Source organism: Lipotes vexillifer, unplaced genomic scaffold, assembly GCF_000442215.2.
Source record: "Lipotes vexillifer unplaced genomic scaffold, Lipotes_vexillifer_v1.1 scaffold412, whole genome shotgun sequence".
NCBI classification, from domain to species: Eukaryota; Metazoa; Chordata; class Mammalia; order Artiodactyla; family Lipotidae; genus Lipotes; species Lipotes vexillifer.
This window is the reverse complement of record NW_006798464.1, coordinates 1,993,524-2,008,944: the sequence shown is the minus strand read 5'-3', so window position 1 is coordinate 2,008,944 and position 15,421 is coordinate 1,993,524. Positions and strand designations below refer to the sequence as shown.

Sequence of the window (15,421 nt, the reverse complement as noted above, 5' to 3'; positions counted from 1 at the left end):
CCATGGCCGCTGAGCCTGTGCGTCCGGAGCCTGTGCTCCACAACGGGAGAGGCCCCAACAGTGAGAGGCCCATGTACCTCAAAAAAAAAAAGAAAAAAAAAAAAAAAATATATATATATATATATATATATATATATATATATATATATATATATTTCTTTGGCTGTGCCAGGTCTTACTTGCCACATGCAGCCCTGCAGGATCTTTAGTTGCGGCACGTGGGATCTAGTTCCCTGACCAGGGATTGAACCTGGACCCCCTGTGTTGGGAACACAGAGTCTCAACCACTGGACCACCAGGGAAGTCCCTGACCTTTTCCACTTAAACCTCATAGAGTTGAGTTACACTAAGAAAGAAGAGAGAAAAAAAAAAAAAAACATCCAAAATGCCTGGGTCTGAACAGACACCAGGCCAATCTCCTCCATTTTTTCTCAATCACACACTCACACTTTCTCACTTTTCCTTCAGCTAAAAAACAAACCCTCCCTTTATGTATATCAATTAGTGCAAACGACCGTTCAGAAGATTACAAGCCCACCCTCCTATAAACAGCCAAACTCGTACCGCCTGTCTGAATGGAGGATGCCCTGCTATATTAATAATGCTCTTGCGAACATCCTTTTTTTTCCTCTCAGAAAAGAATGTTTCCACATTTTAGATTATTTCCACAGCGTGTGAACATTTTACAGCTCTCGTTGCTTGCTGCCAAGTCGTCTTCCGAGTGAATTGTACCAATTTACAATGTTACCAGCAATAAATGACTATCAGTTTCACCACACCCTCATCCTCAAAAAACATTTTTGCTAATTTAATAGACATGATTCTTACATCTTGTTTTAATGTACATTTCTTTATCAGTGAAGTTGAACATTTTTTCCTATGTTAGCTTCTTTATTTCTTCTGTTGTTTGTCATTCTTGTATTTAGGGTATAGGATCAGAATCAAAGAACTCCACTATTTGAGGAAGTTACTTTTTTCCTGCTCCCTTCACTTCCCCTCCCTGCCTTATTACTTTTTTACTTCATAAATTACACATGTTCATTTTAGAAATATCAGAAAATATAATTAAGCAAACAAGAAAGGTAAAATCACCTATTACCCCACCTTCCAGAGATAATCACTACTTTTTCTCTAACAAAGATATTCACAAACATATCACATAACCTTTCTGAGCCTGTTTCCCCATCTATAAAGTGAGAATACTTTTCTTCAAGTTGATAATTAAATGAGCTGGTGTATGTGAAAATGATTTATATGCTGCAGGATGTTATATAAATATAAATGCAAGTTGCTGTGTTTATTCCATAAAATACCCTTTATTCTGCCAAACAGAATGGTGACACTTTGTTCCCTGAATGTATCCTGCCCTCTCCAGAACATTCTTCTCTCTAGAATGACTCGCTGCCTCAATTCTTCAGACTAAACAAGTATTCACTTATTTTTTTTAATTCAATATGTAAGATCTACAAAAGGGGGAATTCCCTGGTGGTCCAGTGGTCAGGACTCAGCACTTTCACTGTCATGGGCCAGGGTTCAATCCCTGGTTGGGGAATTAGGTTCCCACATGCCATGTGGTATGGCCAGAAAAAAAAAAAGATATACAAAAGGTATGAAGAGTAGAGCAAGAGCAACCATGTACCTACCACGCAGCTTAAGAAATTTCAAAAAAAAAGGAAAGAAAGAAAGACGATTTTACACTTAAAATTTACACCAATACACTAAAGTTTCCTGTGAACCCCTCCCCAAATATAGCCCTTCTCCAACCCATATTTCACTCTCCTGAATTTGGTATTTCTCACTCTTATGCCTTTATATTTGTTTATGCTCTCTTTCTCTCTGTATATATTTGTATGGAGATATTGATATAGATCCCTAAGCAATGTATAATATTGTTTTGCATAAACTTGTTTATATTGTATATGAATGAGTATCAAGGTAAGTATCCTGTACCACCCCAAATATTACGTTTGTGAGATTCATTCATGTTGGTACATATACTTAATTTCCTTGCTTTAATATTCAGTGTATAATCACAGCACAATTCATCTGTTTTCCTGATGATAGCTATTAGGTCATTTCTGGTTTTTGCTGTCACAGGTATTTCTGTGTATTTTGGTACGTCTCCTTGTGTACATGTGTAAGGGTTTCTCTGGGTATACATACCTAGAAGTGAAATTCTGAAGTCACAGGATGAGTGCATCTTTAGCTAGATATTGCTAAATTATTCTCCAAAGTGGTCGTACTAATTTCCATTCTCACCAGAAGTATATAAATATTTCCATTACTGTTCTTTCTTGTCAATCCTTAGTTTTGTCAGACTTTTGAATTTTTGCAATCTGATGGGTATGAAATAACATTTCATTGTGGTTTTAACATGCATTTCCCTGATTAGTAGGGAAGTTAAACAACTTTTACAGGTTTATTGGCTGTTGAGTGAATTCTATGTTCATAAGTACCCATTCTTTAAATCCCCTTTAAAACATTCCCTCTCCAGGAAATATTTCCACATCTCCTCCATCAAGCAGATGGGTTCTCCTTTGGATCTCTATAACCCTTTCCATATCTTGGATTTCACTCACTTTTTATTCCACCTTGTACTCTCATTTGTATACTTGTCTAAAGGGCAGAGACTATGTTTAACTCAACTTTATGACCACGTTAGTACCTAAGTACAACATTTCATAAATCTTTGTTGAATCAAATCATACTCCTTCCCAGTTTATAAAATCTTAGTTTCCTGTTGTCTATAGGGGAGAGTTGAATCTCCTTAGTATAGAATTTAAGACCCTTACGTGGGCTCTGGCAACAAGTTTCCTTTCCTGACTCTTCTCCTGGTATGACCCTGCCTTCTGCCCCAGATACTGGGTTCTTTGTCCACAGTGAGGTCCCAGTACTCAAATGTTTGGCTTCTCTCCTTGCAGTCAGGATGGCAGGTTGATCCCACCTGTTTTAGCTGCCCATCAGATTATAAGAGAAAATCTAGGGATCCTGAAGTTAGAAGCTTGCTTTTATTAATGAGCAGGGATTTTGCCCTGAATCTGTCATTTGTGTACTAAGAGTACATACATTTCTTTATCTAGGTGGCTTGGGTTCAAATGAAGAAAACCCAAAGCACTTAACTTCAGCACCTTAGCCTAGAGTCTAGGACTGGATGCAGCCTGTCCTACCTCTTCAGAGTCAGAGGCATATCACAAACAGAATATATGAATACATGCCCAACCCACATTGTATTTTCCCAACTGATTCATTTTAATTCAGTAAACACTTATTATTTACCTATTACATCTAGGCTCAGTCCAAGGTGCTAGGGATACAGATATAAACATGACAGTTCTCTCGAGGAGCACATAGAGTAGTTGAAGGAGACAGACATAACAGATACATATTTTCAATACAAAGAAGAATATGGGAGCCACAGAAGGGCTATCTTGAGAGTCAAGGAAGACTTCCTGGAGGAGATGTCACTTAGAGCAATTGGTATATGAATGAGTAGATGAATACAAGTCATGATCTTGAAATTAAACTTTCTTTAAGCTTCACGCATGAATTCTGCCACATAAGACACTCTGATTCATGGGATGTTGCCAGTGATTCCTGAACTGAACAATGTGATTGGTACTTATGATTTGGAAAGCCCATCTCTGTATTGTGAGGAGGCAGTTCCAACTTGGCCATTTTCTTACCAGACTGGACATGGGTCAGTTAACTGACTGTTGTCTTAGGGAGAAACATGGCTACATATGTGTGTGTCTCTCCCATTTTTTTTCTTTGATAGTTTACATATATTTGGAGTCTCACAGTATTCTACATTGCCCTGTTCTGTAAATACAAATGGTAGTAGAAATGTCCCCAGTTTGCCTGTAATCTCATGAGAGGCCCAGGAGGATTTTTCCATACTCCACTTCTGGAGGAACCCATAGGAAAGTGGCATTCCACAAAGGAGGTGAGCATTCTGCCATCTGCATACCAATCAAAGGGAATGAGGAGTGACAAAGGAAGAGGGTATTTATAATCCCTCTCACCAAAAGGGTCTACCCATTCCCCAACCAAAAATCCGTGGTACCCAAGGAAAGAGAAGGTTATACCCTCTGCAAAGATGGGGTGTCTTTCCAAAGAGGTTCCACTTGGACATTTTTTTTTTTAAGATTTTTTGATGTGGGCCATTTTTAAAGTCTTTGTTGAATTTGTTACAATATTGTTTCTGTTTTATTTTTGGTTTTTTGGCCGCAAGTTATGTGGGATCTTAGCTCCCTGACCAGGGATCGAACCCACACCCCCTGCATTGGAAGGCGAAGTCTTAACCACTGGACCGCCGGGGAAGTCCCCACTTCGACATTTTGAAGCATCATGTGGCTTCTACTCTTTGAGGAGGCTGCAGTGAAGTGACTTAGGAAGTAAGCAGGGCACATACACACATGCACATGCCCCATACACCGTACATTTTCACAATTTCCTGACTTTGTTTACATTGTTTCCCCAGCTTGTGCTTTCTCATCCTTTCCACTGGCCTTCCCTGGAAGCCTTGCTTACATGATACCTCTTCTAGGAAATCTTCTTATATCACCTAGTAAAAATCAACTGTTCTCTGATCTGTACTCCCTAATCTGTCTTGATGTCTAAAAGTTCCTTGGGAGTGCTTTGCCATGTCTGGGCATCATGTTCTTGGCAAATGGGGCCTCACAAATCTTTCAACTCAGCTCACTAGGTAGCCCCTACCATGAACAAGGATCGGCACATCAGCACACAATATACATGGGTTTTTAAAAACAAATTTTATTGGAATATAGTTGATTTACAATGTTGTGTTAGTTTCTGCTGTACAGCAAAGTGAATCAGTACACATATGCATATATCCACTCTTTTTTAGATTCTTTTCCCTTATAGGTCATTACAGAGTATTGAGTAGAGTTACCTGTGCTGTACAGTAGGTTCTTATTAGTTATCTCTTTTATATATAGTGTATATGGGTTTTGGGTCAAATGCATTTCGAATCCTGCCTATATCACTAATTAGGTGTGTAATCTTTGGAAAATTAGTTAACCTTTCTGAGTCTCAGTTTCCTCATCCTTAAATTGGAGAATTCTACTATAGTTGACCCTTGAACAACTCCTAGATTAATCTTCATGTAATATATAGTCAGCCCTCAGTATCTGCGGTTCCTCAGTGTCCAAGGATTCAACCAATCACCAACCATGTAGTTCTGTAGTATTTACTATTGAAAAATATCTGCATATAAGTGGACCTGTGCAGTTCAAACCTATGCTGTTCAAGGGTCAACTGTAGTTTCTGACTCATAGGCCTGTTGTGAAGATCAAAAAGGTAGTGCATATCAAACATTTAGAAGTGGACCTGGAGGGCACTCATTACAAGTTAGCTATTGTTACTAGTAACTCATGGTCATCCTTGTAGATGTGTAAGAGGCTTGCCATGAGGGAACCCTGCTCAGTATCCAGTCCCATGGAAGAGTCCCGTATTCTTTGCCCCATTTATCTCTCTTTTCTCCATACCTTGATCTGGCTACCTCCTGAGCTCATGGATCCTAATATATCTCTTGATAGGTCCTTGTATTGTCCTTTGTCTATAGCCTTGAGACCGCAGTAATGCCTTGTGGCTTATTTTAACCCCAGCCCGGAAGCTAATGCCCCAACTCCATTCTGGGCTGACTTCCTGGCTTCCTACTGCAACTTCTGAGCCTGTTGTCAGCTGTCCCTAGACCAGGGACAAATGTTTGTTGAAAGGTTTCCAGAGGCAATTAGGCATGTGCAAGAAGTGAATGAACACCTTCTCATTGATATGCTGTCTAAAAACTGTGAGCTGGTGTTGAATGGTGATTTGCCAGAGATTTTAGAACCAGAAAGAAAGACCTAGGCTTGATTCTCAATTCTGAATCTTATGACCTTGAGCAAATAACCTTTTTGTGCCTGTTTCCTCATTTATAAAATGAGAGTAACTATATCTTTCTCATAGGATTATTGTGAAGATTAAATGAGACAATATAAAGCACTAGCATGTTCCAAAACATGGTAAATAGTTGGTAAATGGCTGCAATTATAAACACATAGTTAAAAAATTTTGTTCATTTCTGAAAAACCGTGAGGTTGAAGAAGTGTCAAAAGTCAAAATACCTGGCAGGAGGTAAGCTCAGACACAAGGTCCAGGATATCTAAATACCTGAAGTACAAGGCAAACTAGATTTTCTTCCAATGAAGAGACAAAGGAGAGTTAAACAGTGATAGATGACACAAGGTTTAATGAAGATGAAAACTGGCTTTCAATAGATACCCACTTCATGGTATTCTATAACTTGCTATGTGTTATCCCCTTTGTTCTGGTGCTAGCCTTAGTTTACTTACTCAAGTTGTTCAGTCTATAGGAATACAGAGAAATGAGATCAGAGATTGCATAGGTCAAATGGAGGACTCGCTTTACTACTGGTTACTTCTGCTCAAAAGACTCATTGAATATATGGAGACAGACTTGTCAGAGAGAAGCAGAGTGCCCAGCTAGCTCATAGTTCTTTTAATGCAAAATTTTATCATCAGCATATTTGGCAATACTACCTTTGAACAACCTTATTCCACTCTCCATACACCCAAATGTCCTAGGACATATGTATTAGTTTTCTATTGAAGTCTGAGCAAGCTTGACTGGATTTTTTGCTCAAGTCTTATAGGACCAAAGTAAAAACGTTCTCTGAACTGGGCTGTTATCTTGAGGATCTGGGGAAGAATCTGCTCCCAAGCTTATTTAAATTGTTGACAGAGTCAAAGTTCCTTGCATTTGTAGATCTGAAGTCCTTGTTTCCTTGCTGGCTGCTGGTCAGGGGTCACTCTCAACTCTTCAAGGCTGCTCTCAGGTCCTTTCCATGTGGCCCCCTCCATCTTTAAAACTGGCAATTGCCCATCAAATCCTTCCTGTGCTTTGAGCCTCTTTGACTTCTTCTGCTACCACCTAAAGAAACTCTCTGCTTTTAAAGGGCTCATGTGATTACCTGGATAAACTCCCTACCTTAAGATCAGCTGATTAGTAACCTTAATTACATCAGCAAGAGCCCTTCAAAACATTACCCAGATTAGTGTTTGAATGGATAACCAAGCATGGTATCTTGGACATCATCTTAAAATTCTGCCTACCCCAGCATAGCTACAACCTCCTGAAAAGCTATCCCTCAAATTAATTCCTTAACATTTGATCTTTAAGAGTGTTGAGAAGCTATAACCTCAGATTTTCCAGCCTCTTATAAAAGAGGCTATATGTGGGCTTCCCTGGTGGCGCAGTGCTTGAGAGTCCGCCTGCCGATGCAGGAGACGCGGGTTCGTGCCCCGTTTCGGGAAGATCCCACATGCCGCGGAGCGGCTGGGCCCGTGAGCCATGGCCACTGAGCCTGCGCGTCCGGAGCCTGTGCTCCGCAAATGGGAGAGGCCACGACAGTGAGAGGCCCGCATAACGCAAGAAAAAAAAAAAAAAAAAAAAAAAAAAAGAGGCTATATGTATCCAAAGCCCTATATGTATTCATACAAGACAAAGAACCAAAGCAGTCCAATGTGTTGCCATCTGTCCTAAGGAATCCATCCTTCTGGAAATTTTCTATATGAACTATATAAAAAGCAAACCTTAAAACTCCAACAGTAAGGATGCTACATTTGTTAACTATTCACTCGGGGTTTATTTACCCAAATTTCTTTCTTTGAGAAGTTAATGATCTCTCTGGGAAGATTGACAGGTAAATAACTAATTGTAATTCTATGAGTTAAGTGCTATAATAGAGCCATATAAAGGTACACACTTCCTGGAATTGAAGATACTTTTGGTTGTGGGGTACCCCATCAAATTCCAACAGCTTTTTGGGACATTGAGAATATCTTATCAAATGTATATGTTTTAAAAAACTTGATTGACAGTAGCGTACATTTATCACTGGGATTACTTACTAACCTCTTCTCTAAATCAAAGTTGGAGCCAAGCTTTTTGTGAAGAGTCTAACTCTATTTGGATCCACTTAGCCATTCCTAAAGTATGAATCTGTCATCGATTCCAGCTCTGAAAATTCTCTGATCTTTTCTGAGAAATTAGTTAAATTAACACATCTACAATGACAATTACGGTACTTTCCCATCTACTTCTCTACCTGGCAGCTGGCTAGTTGTTTTTTGCAGTACGCGGGCCTCTCACTGCCGTGACCTCTCCCGTTGCGGAGCACAGGCTCCGGAAGCGCAGGCTCAGCGGCCGTGGCTCAAGGGCCCAGCCGCTTCGCGGCATGTGGGATCTTCTCAGACCGGGGCACGAACCCGTGTCACCCGCATCGGCAGGTGGACTCTCAACCACTGTGCCACCAGGGAAGCCCTGGCTAGTTTCTTTTAATACTGGTTGTAAGACTATCCTGATTTCAGAAGTATTAAAAATGTGAAATGGGACATTTTTTTGGAAAACATATGCTTCTAAGTGTTATGGGAAATAAATGAGGAAGTGATTAATTTTGATTGGGGAGGAGGTGACATTTGAGGTGAGTCTGGGAAGTTGAGTAGGAGTTTCCCAGGCAGATAAGAGGCTAAAAGGTATCCCAGGCCAAGAGAAATCTCTATTATGGTGCTTTTCTGAAGCTATTCTGTTAATATTGCTCCACTCCCATGAATCTGTAAATTCCTTAAGGTCATGAACCAATTCTATCTCCAAAGCAACCCATTAGCTCATTATTTTGCCATTTAATTTTTGTTTATTTATTCATTTCATATTTACTAACTTTATTCATATATATACTTACTGACAAAATAATATTTTGAGTAGCTCATTTAGAAAATTTGGTAAATATAAAGAAGCAAATAAACAAATCCCACACACAAAGCCACAAATCCATTGTAATTCCCCATTTGGAGAAACCACTGTTACTATACTGGTATATGTGCTTAAAGCCTTTTTTCTATTTATATGTACATCTATATCTATCTATATTTTTAAAGCAAAAGTGGTATCATAATATATTTATTAGTTCATAATGTTATTTTCACTTAACCATCATATTAAAAATTCTGATCACTGTTTGCCTACCCACTGAAGGAAATAATGCCAGCTCACAGTTTTCTATTCTTAACTGGCTGATTCCCTGACCCCAGCTAATTGAACTAAAGGATTGGCACCTGATCCAAGGACAGCCCACCTGTGGTGGTCAGAGACGTACTCATGGGGTGGAAAGATGAGCTAATCCAATCAGATGCCACTGGATTATGAAACTGGGCAACTGATATCCTCAGTGGAGCTGATGGTGTAAGGATGCCATGGCCTTCCATCAAATAGAAGCCAGAGCTGTGAGGGAGCACAAAATATTAGAATGGAGGAAGCTGGTTGTCAAAGAGAGGAGGGTAGAATAGACCTGTGGAGAAGCCGAGATGCCCAGAGGGACAGAGCCATGCCTTCAGGTTTCTGTTAGTCCTGTTTTTTCTTGCTCCAGTTCTAGTCCATATATAGCTTTATTATAAATACCTCCCTTCCAGCCTATTTTCCTCTAGAGGTAAAAAAGTGGGTCTCTGGAATTCCCTGGCTATCCAGTGGTTAGGAGTCTGCGCTTCCACTATAGGGAGCACAGGTTCGTTCCCTGGTGGGGGAACTAAGATCCCCCATGCCGTGCGGGGCAGCAAAAGAAAAAAAAAGAAAAAAAAAGAAAAGTGGGTCTCTATTCCTTGTAGCCATTCAAGCCTGACCAGAACCACAAATCATGACTTTTATGGCTGTATAGAATTCCATTGTGTGGAGTTGCCATCACTGAGTAAAAAACAAAGAAACAAACAAAGAAAAACAACCCAGTGGCAGGCATTTATGACATTTCCAAAGAGCATCTTCATCACTAAATTTTGCACACTAAAAAATACCTTCTTTACGATATATTTCAAGAAGTAAAATTTGTTGTTTGAAGGATGGCTGCATAACACAAATTTGGACTTCAGAAAGGTTATACCAGTTTACAGCCAAACCAGCAGTGCATGAGAAAGGTTGCTTTTTCACCCCTTTGCCAATAGTATCAATTAAAAAAACAAAAGAAAACATTGCTACTCTGATGTCAGTTATGACCTTAATGTGAATTTCTATGAAACTTGTATTTATTGACCAGTCATGTGGGTTTTGTCACTAGACAGACCTGGGTTTGAGTTCCAGCTCTGCCTCTTGCTCTGTGGCTTCAGTTGAATTATGTAGTTCTCCATTTTCTCATCTGTAAATTGGAGATAATAAAAGTTCTTTGTTGGATTATTATAAGGCTCAGATTAGAAAATAAATACAAAACACAGAGTCCAGTAAAGCCTCAGTACATTTCAGTTATTATAGTTATGAAGAATGACTTAACTTGTGACAATCAGATAAAGCTATTTGAGATATCTGAAACTCAATGGGATATTAGTTTAAATACCTGTTAGAATTGTATGGTTCTAGGAATAAGAAAGAATTCAAGAGCCCATTAGTTTCATAACCTTTATGATTAGAGAGGAAATGCATTTACACATTTGAATTTCATCCATTACAAAGGTCTTTAGAATTAAAATAAAAACATGTATATATCTTAAAAGCCAAGAAATATAAAATAAAATCAAAAGATAAACTGGGTAGGATTTGCAGATTTCTAAGAGTAGTCAGAGGATGAGGTAATGAGTTTTGAAGTCCATAACAGAATTTTAAAAGGGGCTCAAAATATCAGTTGGCATAGTGAGAAGAATGGCTCTGAAAGTCTGTAGCTCCAGAACTTATGTTTGGTAGAAAACCTCTGATCAGGGAATTCACTGGCGGTCCAGCGGTTAGGTCTCAGCGCTCTCACTGGTCAGGGAACTGAGATCCCACAAGCTGCCCGGTGTGGAGTGGTGGTGGGGGAATGACACAAACAAACAAAAAGAGTCTGATCAAAAGTAATCTTAATTAACTAGGCTGAAACTGTCTTTCTTAGCAGTTCTGTGTCTTTCAACTCAGAAGCTTTAGAATTAAGCACAAAAAGGCTTTAATGGAGGTAAAAACTATGTGATTAATATGTTGGGGTTTAGAAGAAATATGTGCATATTTCACTTTTTAGGCACTTGCAATGTTTAAGAAAATTTGGCTTATTAGAGTGATGGTCTTATAACTCTTATTTAAAATGTATAATTGAGTTAGTTTTAGACTTAAGGTTTTGAGTTGAAATTTTACTGCTTACACATGGAACTGGGTCATCTAAGAAAGCTTTAAATTCATTATATTTGTAAGTATATTTGATTTATAAGGATCACTAAGCCTTGAGAAGATTCTAGGCTAAACAACTGAAGACATTAAAAATAAAATCTAATAGATTAAGTTTATAGACAATTTTAAATGTTGGAAGATGTTGAATTAACTAAGTTTGTGAATGGGACCAAAAATTATTCTAAGTTCTGCAAAGTGATTGGTAAAATATGCTAGACTTGTAAATAGAATAATAATATTTGCAAGCTAAACTTAAAAGCTTAAGAAAGAACTAATTTGTAACAAATTAAATCTTTGACCATTTTTTAATGGGGGTGTTTTGTTTTTACAGGTTTTCAAGTATTTCACTTTACTATTTTGAAGGAAGAACGGATAAACTGAAAATTGCTAGAGCAAACAGCCTGGAGTCAGGTTGTGAAGTGGCTTATTTGGCATGGTAAGGAATTTGGACCATATCCTGAAGGAAATATTAGGAAAAGACTTTGAAAAAGAAGAACACGACCGTATTTGCACTTTAGAAAGAACACGCAGGTGCCTGTGGGGAGTTGGTTGGCAGAAGGGAGAACGGAGACGATGTAATCACAGTGGAGACAGACACAAAAGCTAGACACTTCAGTAATAATACCGATTGCATGTAGGGCGTGAGGCAAGGAGCCTGGTGTGTCCCGACTGTGAACTGAGCACTATTAATAGGATAATAACGGGAACAGGGTCAGTGTTCGACACGTTAACTTTAATGTGTCTGCGGGATTCACAGGTTTAAAATGTCCATTACACGGCTGAAAATAATGAGTTGGGGCTTCTAGAAAGTCTGGTCTGAGATATATATTTAGGGCTCTTCAGCAGTTTAAGGTGAGCGTGGATAAAGTTATTCAGAAAGAGTGGGCAAAGAAAAAACGGAAGACGGCTGAGGACAGAATTCCATTGAGTACCAATATTTTAAGGGAAGGCCACAAGTTGCAAGGGGAAGACGCATCCCTAAAAGGGGCAAAGAGTCCTCTAAAAAGAACTTGCAAAGAATAATGGCAAGGAATCTAAGGGAAGGAAGTTTGGACAAACACAATTCTCCTGCTTTAGCATATCCACTTCTCAAATGCTAGAGGGGTTAAGCAGTTCAACTCTGGCGACTGCTGGCGAATCTGGGAGAAGGCTGAGTCCAGACTGCCAGGCTGTGCGGCCCCGTACAGGAGTTTGGGTCCTGCATGTGTCCGCAAGAACACACTGGGCCACTTCAAAAGAGGCCTTCCTTGAGCCCTTAGGTGCAGAAGAGTTTGACTAGGCAGGCCGGGGAAGGTAAAGTGCCCACGTTTTTTATTCCAAGCTACGGACACTGGCGGTCTTTGGGAAGAGGTGCGGATGGGACTGCCGCCGGTTAGGGCAAGGATCCAGGACCCGGGCGGGCCTTGCAGTCGGTCGGCGCTGACAGCGAGTACGACTCGCGGGCAGGCTCCGCCTTCCTTCTTCCGCCTCCTGAGGGCGTTGCGGGCGCAGGGCGGGGCTAGGGGCGGGGTCGGGAGGCCCAGGCCCCGCCTCCTTCCGTCCGCTGCGGTCGGCGGGGCCGGGCGGGGCCGCTGGGGTGGGGTCTGCGGGTGGGGCCTGCGGCGCGGGGTGGATTGGGTGTGGCTCGGCCACACTATGGCTGTGAGTGTGGGCTCCGCGGCGCTGGGGTCTCGGGGCGGGCTCGCTGCCTCTGAGGCGCCGTTTTCCTGGGGGCTCGCCGGGCGGGTGGGGCAGGGCGGCTGTGGGCCGCGCGGACCCGGAAGAGCCGGTGCGGCGAGGTGGCGGGCGGCGAGGCCCGCAGCCCGCGCCCTCTCGGTCTCCGAAGCGGCGGGGAGGACCCAGGCGGCCTCCCCGCCTTGTCCCGGGTGCGGCGGCTGGAGGGCCCCACCCAGCGCCTCCCGACTTCCAGCTCGACCGAGATTGGGGAGACGGCCTAGGGTGAGGTGGCAGGAGGACGGTGCAGGGCGTGTCCCGGGGACCGGAGACCCGAGACGCGGGCTCTGCTCGGGCTTCCTGGGAAGGTGCTGCCCAAGGGCTGCCTGCGAGGTAGACCCAGGGTCCAGACCTCCCCGGCCCCAGGCTAGCTGAGAGGTGCGGCCCTGGACAAGTCACTTCAGCTTTCTCGGGCTTAGTTCCCTCGTCAGGATCTCAAAAGTGAAAAAAAAAAAAAAAAAAAAACCCCAAACCTCTGACTTCCTCATTTTCCGAACCTCATTTTATGTCCCTGTCCTGGGACATCACTGAACTGCAGGCGGGATAGTTACCACTGGCCAAAGGAGAGTCCTTTAGAGTCTTGAGGTTTTCTGTTTTATTTTATATTCTTGCGAATAATGTTATGTTTTAGGATAATTTCACTCAGCAGTTACATGCGAGGTATTGCACGTTTGTGACATTAAAGATTAGTAAGAGCAGGTCCCGCTTTCAAAGAACGTTTTGATCAGAGAGGCGGGCAGGTGTATTATCTAATGATAATAAGGAGGGATAGAAATAAAGATGCCGTGTGAACTAACTAGGCTTAAACAGTAATGTGGGTGAGGAGGAGGAGCTTGGGGAAGGCAGTAGGAACACAGATAGGACCTTTGATCAGAGCCTTGCAGGATGCTGTGTAGTTTGACAGGGCAGGGTGGGGCAAGAGACAGGACGTGGAGAGAAGAGCAGGAACTAAGGTATTGAAGAGTAGAAGAGCACTGTGTGTGTTGGGAACTGAGTGGTGTGGAGTGCACAGTGGTGGGAGGGTGAGGAGGGAGAGGGAGTAGTTGGGGCTAAATTGGGAAAGGCATTGAATGCCAACCCCAGGAGTTAGGAATTTATTCCATATCCTGGGTGCCCATTAAAGGAAGCAGATTGCTTTGAAGTTAATCTTATAGGCTCTTGAGACAGACTGCCTGGGTTTGAATCCAGGCCCCACCATTTATTTATTAGCTGTGGGGCAAAGGTCAACCAGCCTCAGTTTCCTCATTTGTAAAACAGGAGTGATAATCACAGGATCGTTGTGAGACTTCCATGAAAGAATGCATGTAAAATGCATAGTACAATTACTGCCACTTAGTTCTCAATGACTGCTGGCTTTAGTGATTCATAAAAGAGTGGGGAAAAAAAACCTGGATTTAGAGTCTGGCACAAATTTGGACCAGAATCTCAAGTCAGTAATTTTCAAGTCACACTGAAATTTAGTACATGTTCATGATATTGTACTTTTAAACAAAGATTAGGATGAATATAGTTGAAACGCCATGGTTCCTGTCTTAGGAAAGTCATCGTATTGATAGTACCGCCAGCTGTCCACATGTTACCCTGACTCTCTAGGTGACTAGCAGGAATTTGATGCTATGGCATTCTTCTGTCTCTCAGGAAGGGTACAGATTCTTGCGCTTACATTCTTTCTTTCATGTTTTAGCGGTCCTGGATAATGAGAGACTTACTGCAGAGGAGATGGATGAAAGGAGACGTCAGAATGTGGCTTATGAGTACCTTTGTCATTTGGAAGAAGCAAAGAGGTAAAGGTTGGCTGGAGAGAAGATTGGGAGAAGGGAGCTGATCTGGTGTGAACAAAGATAAAGATCTCTGAGTATGTTGTAGGTGTGACTGTGAGAGGCAGGTACTTTGAAGGAATAAGTAAGTACAGGTAGGATATTTTTTTCATGGGAGCAAGTAGCCTTGATGGCAGTTTATCATGAAACAGTCTGATGGGCACCTACGTATACTGAAAAATTTCCAGATTTGTGTTGTCCAGTTTTATGCTTATGGTGCATGTTTTGGGCACAACCAGCTATAGGGAAGAAAAGCAATTTTAAGGTTTGAAGTTTTTGGCCTTAATGTTTCACCGGTTCTTCACTGGTTTTGATTTATATATGAATTGGGTCCATTCTCCGCTTGGTAGTGCTCTGGGTATGGATCCATGCATTTGGCAATATTCAAAGTCTGTTTACCAAAGGCAGCGTCCTCTGCATTCTTTGTGAAGTAAATGTACAACTGCTGTTTTCTTTTTTCAGATGCTCGAAGACCTTGTGGTCTTAGAGTGTTGATTTGCTATCAGTAGTTCATTTCTTTTGTTCTGGTGCTTGTGTTTCTTTGCAAAGTCCCAGGGTAGATAGATGTAATTACAGATCACGTATCCTATAAGTGAGTTTTTTTTGTTGTTTTTTTTTTGCGGTACGCGGGCCTCTCACTGTTGTGGCCTCTCCCGTTGCGGAGCACAGGCTCCAGACGCGCAGGCCCAGCGGCCGTG

General features: G+C 41.6%; 1 protein-coding gene across 1 annotated transcript in view; it reads left to right on the top strand.

Moving 5' to 3' along the window:
• The first annotated feature begins 12,809 nt into the window (after positions 1-12,809).
• IQGAP1 (IQ motif containing GTPase activating protein 1) overlaps positions 12,810-15,421 on the top strand; it is a 103,248-nt gene continuing 100,636 nt past the window's right edge. The window contains exons 1-2 of the mRNA XM_007470561.1: positions 12,810-12,834; positions 14,591-14,690. Coding sequence (XP_007470623.1) covers positions 14,626-14,690 — 65 coding nt within the window. The 5' untranslated portion in view covers positions 12,810-12,834; positions 14,591-14,625. The remainder of the gene's footprint in view (positions 12,835-14,590; positions 14,691-15,421) is intronic.